We start from the raw sequence: 3,685 nt of genomic DNA, 5'->3' as shown, positions 1-3,685 counted from the left end.
CTGCATATCTCTGGAAGTGTTCATGGTAGAGTACTCTAACTTGGCATGGAGATATATCAAACCAATCGCATACTCATGGAGAAAAAATTTAGTTATTGGAATAGGGGGCGTGGCACCTTCCATAAACCGATCAAATAATGGCATCGCATTGGCCGTTGCATCATCTGGCATTGCAGCAACTTTATTGGATGGAGGCAGGACAGCTCATTCAGCATTTAAGCTACCTCTGAATATTCAAAATAACCCAGGCGCAGTGTGCAACATAAAAACACAATCGTCAATAGCCACAGTGCTGAAACAATGCAAAATTATCATCTTGGATGAATGCACTATGGCACACAAACATTCTCTTGAGACGTTGAACCGAACACTCAAAGATATAAAAAAGAACGACAAACTATTCGGCGGCGCTCTGTGACTCCTTTCAGGTGATTTCAGACAAACACTTCCTGTCATACCACGTTCAACGTACGCCGATGAAATCAACGCTTGCTTCAAATCATCTTCACTGTGGTGTAATGTTGAAAGAGTCCAGCTAAAAATAAACATTCGCGTCCAAATGCTACAAGATCCATCCGCTGACACATTCTCGAAACAATTATTAGATATCGGCGATGGAAAAGTTACTGTCCATGAAAATACTGGCTGCATAAAATTGCCCACCGATTTCTGCACAATCGTTGATTCTCAAAATGCTCTCATTGACCGCATATTCCCCGATGTACGCACACAATACATAAACCACGCGTGGCTAGCAGAAAGAGCCATTTTGGCAGCAAAAAATGTGGACGTCGACGATTTAAACTTCAAGATACAGCAGGCGAATTGGTATCATACAAATCGATCGATACAGTTTGCGATGCCAACGAAGCTGTAAATTATCCAACAGAGTTTTTGAACTCACTGGATTTGCCAGGCATGCCACCACACCTTCTACGACTGAAAGTTGGATCTCCGGTTATTTTACTTCGAAATTTGAACCCACCACGGTTGTGCAATGGCACGCGATTGGTCATTAAAAAATTTATGAAAAATATAATCGAAGCCACCATTTTGAGTGGCAAATTCCTAGGCGAAAATGTTTTGCTGCCACGTATTCCAATAATTCCCACAGACGTGCCAGTTGAATTCAAACGCGTTCATTTTCCTATTAGATTAGCATTCACAATGACAATCAATAATTCGCAAGGGCAAACGATGTCCGTTTGCGGCTTAGATTTGGGCACACCATGTTTTTCATATGGACAATTATACGTGGCATGTTCTCGAGTGGGCAAACCATCGGGCTTATTTGTGTTGGCTAAAGACGGACTGTCAAAAAATATCGTACACTGAATTGCCATTCGAAATTAATATGGGTTTTCTTTATTTCATTTTTTCTACTTTATGATAAAAACATATATATATTAAATTTTTTACTTTACATTTAACATTTAAGAGATCCAACAATGAATATATCCGTTCGTTAATGAAATACATTGAATTGAGAAAATGAAGGGTTGTTGTTTTTTTATATTTTTATCAGTGGTCGTTCCTCTTTCTGCCATTGGTCCCATCTCCACATATCCGTTTGATCTTCATCAAAGAATGGACCGTCCTCATACCATTTCCCACAGCGCAACCCCAAACACGGTCAAACCTTCACGTATTTGCTCGACATCCACGTCCTCAATGTCCTCAACGGCGAATAAGTTGTCTCCACTGTCGTCGTTACCGTCCCGGTATAGCTGCATCCGTAATCGAGTCCGAAAAATTGCTAGAATAGAACTGCGACACACAACAACAGTACACTTTCATCTTCAAATTTAATAGCTCTGATCCAATAGGTTAGGTTAGGTTGGGCGGCAGTCCAGAAGTAGGACTCAGGGTCCTTTGTGATACCGCATGAGGGGTTTTTAATTATCCCCATCCCCTGTAAACCACTTAGTGCTTAGCAAGAATGTGCAAAGACTTCTGACGTTCACCTCTTTGAGGTCATCGAGATCGTCGAAGAAGTAGCTCCCGAGAGCTTTTTCTCTCCGTTTTGATAGAGCGGGGCAATGACAGAGAAGATGTGGGATGGTTTCCTCTTCGTCTATATCCATGCAGCTCTGATCCAATACTTTTCGTGAAAAATCCTGTAAAACTGTCAAACAGCAAAATTACTCTCTGAAGTGAGAGTAAAAAGTGAGTAACAACAAAAAGTACGGGAACAAAAAAAACATTTTTCCTGTAAAAACGTCAACCAGCGATTGCTTGACACTTTTCATGATTTACCCAGAAGAAAAAGTTCGGGTAAAATCTTGCAACTTCATTCTCTACACAACTCTCCAAAAGTCGCTCTCATTTACAGGATTTTGGAGGATTTTGGAGTACGGGAACATTTTTCCTGCAACTTCCTGCAAGTTCGTGTAAAATCCTGTAAGTTCATGGAGTACTGGATCAAAGCTAATATTTCACTTACGACTTCTTTGATATCTCTGCCTGATCTTTTAGCGATCGTTAAAACATTCAAACCCACTTACAATAATGCATTCGTTATTTTTTATTTGGCAACCAAGATATTCACTAGAAATAATTTATATGGCAGAACAACGTTTGCCGGGTCAGCTAGTATATGTATATACTATGTGTATATATGTTAACATACAAAATACTTTTTTCCGGGAAGTGGACCAGGGACCGATCTTTTCGTATAACATATGTATATGTGTGTATATATGTGTATATATGTTAACATGCAAAATACTTTTTTTCCGGGAAGTGGACCAGGGACCGATCTATTCGAAAAAAAAATCGTATTTATTCGATTTGCTACAAATTTGGTACGTAGGTAGCCTATTTGCATGTATTAAGATATGGGATACCTCTTTCCGGTAACTGCAGTTTTTTTTTTATTTTGCAATATCATGATTGCGTGTATATTATTATTGATCTGTAGTGGATATATCTACACTAATATACATTTTGAACACCGTTTTTTCTTGTGATGGTTATAGGCTAAAAAAAAATCGATTAGTAAAGGGGGCATGGCACCTCCCATACAAACCGAATTTTTCATACTGCATATATCTGGAAGTGTTCATGGTAGAGTTCTGGAACTTGGTATGGAGATAAACGAAATCAATCGCAAGTTATTGGAGAAAAATTGGAGCTACTGGAAAAGGGGGCGTCTCCCATACAAACCCAATTTTTCATATATCTCTGGAAATGTTCACGGTAGAGTACTGGAACTTCGTAAGGAGATATTTAAAATTAGTCGCATACTCCCGGAAAAAAATTAGAGCTATTGGAAGAGGGGGTGCGGCACCTCCCATACAAACCAAATATTTCATACTGCATATCTCTGGAAAAGTTCATGGTAGAGTACTGGAACTTGGTATGGAAACAAACGAAACCAATAGCATACTATTGGAGAAGAACCGAAATTTTCATACTGCATATCTCTGGAAATGTTCACGGTAGAGTACTGGAACTTGGTGTGGAGATATTTAAAATCAATCGCATACTCCCGGTAAAAAATTTGAGCTGTTGGAAAAGGGGGCGCGGCACCTCCCATATAAACCGAATATTTCATATTGCATATCTCTGGAAGAGTTCAATTTAGGGTACTGGAACTTTGCATGGAGATATATAAAATAAATCTCATACTATTGAAGAAAAATTGGAGCTGTTGGAAAAGGAAAGGGGGCGTGGCACCTCCCAT

The 3,685-nt window shown here is 39.3% G+C and overlaps 1 protein-coding gene and 1 pseudogene across 1 annotated transcript; one reads left to right on the top strand and one right to left on the bottom strand.

Annotated features, from left to right (window-relative positions):
• Nucleotides 1–520: 520 nt before the first annotated feature.
• Nucleotides 521–887, top strand: LOC118750150. The gene has a single exon (XM_036484875.1). It carries the CDS (start codon nt 560–562, stop codon nt 875–877), a length of 318 nt encoding a protein of 105 aa, XP_036340768.1. The 5' UTR covers nt 521–559; the 3' UTR covers nt 878–887.
• A 252-nt stretch (nt 888–1,139) lies between these two features.
• The window catches only part of LOC118750146, a 14,160-nt pseudogene continuing 11,614 nt past the window's right edge, over nt 1,140–3,685 (bottom strand).

Source organism: Rhagoletis pomonella, unplaced genomic scaffold, assembly GCF_013731165.1.
Source record: "Rhagoletis pomonella isolate Grant_MI unplaced genomic scaffold, Rhpom_1.0 Rhpom_scaffold_00151, whole genome shotgun sequence".
NCBI lineage: Eukaryota > Metazoa > Arthropoda > Insecta > Diptera > Tephritidae > Rhagoletis > Rhagoletis pomonella.
This window is presented reverse-complemented; position numbering and strand designations above follow the sequence as displayed.

Bases quoted from the DNA above. Each gene is read 5' to 3' on its own strand.
- LOC118750150 (XM_036484875.1), top strand. From the start codon at position 560: ATGCTACAAGATCCATCCGCTGACACATTCTCGAAACAATTATTAGAT.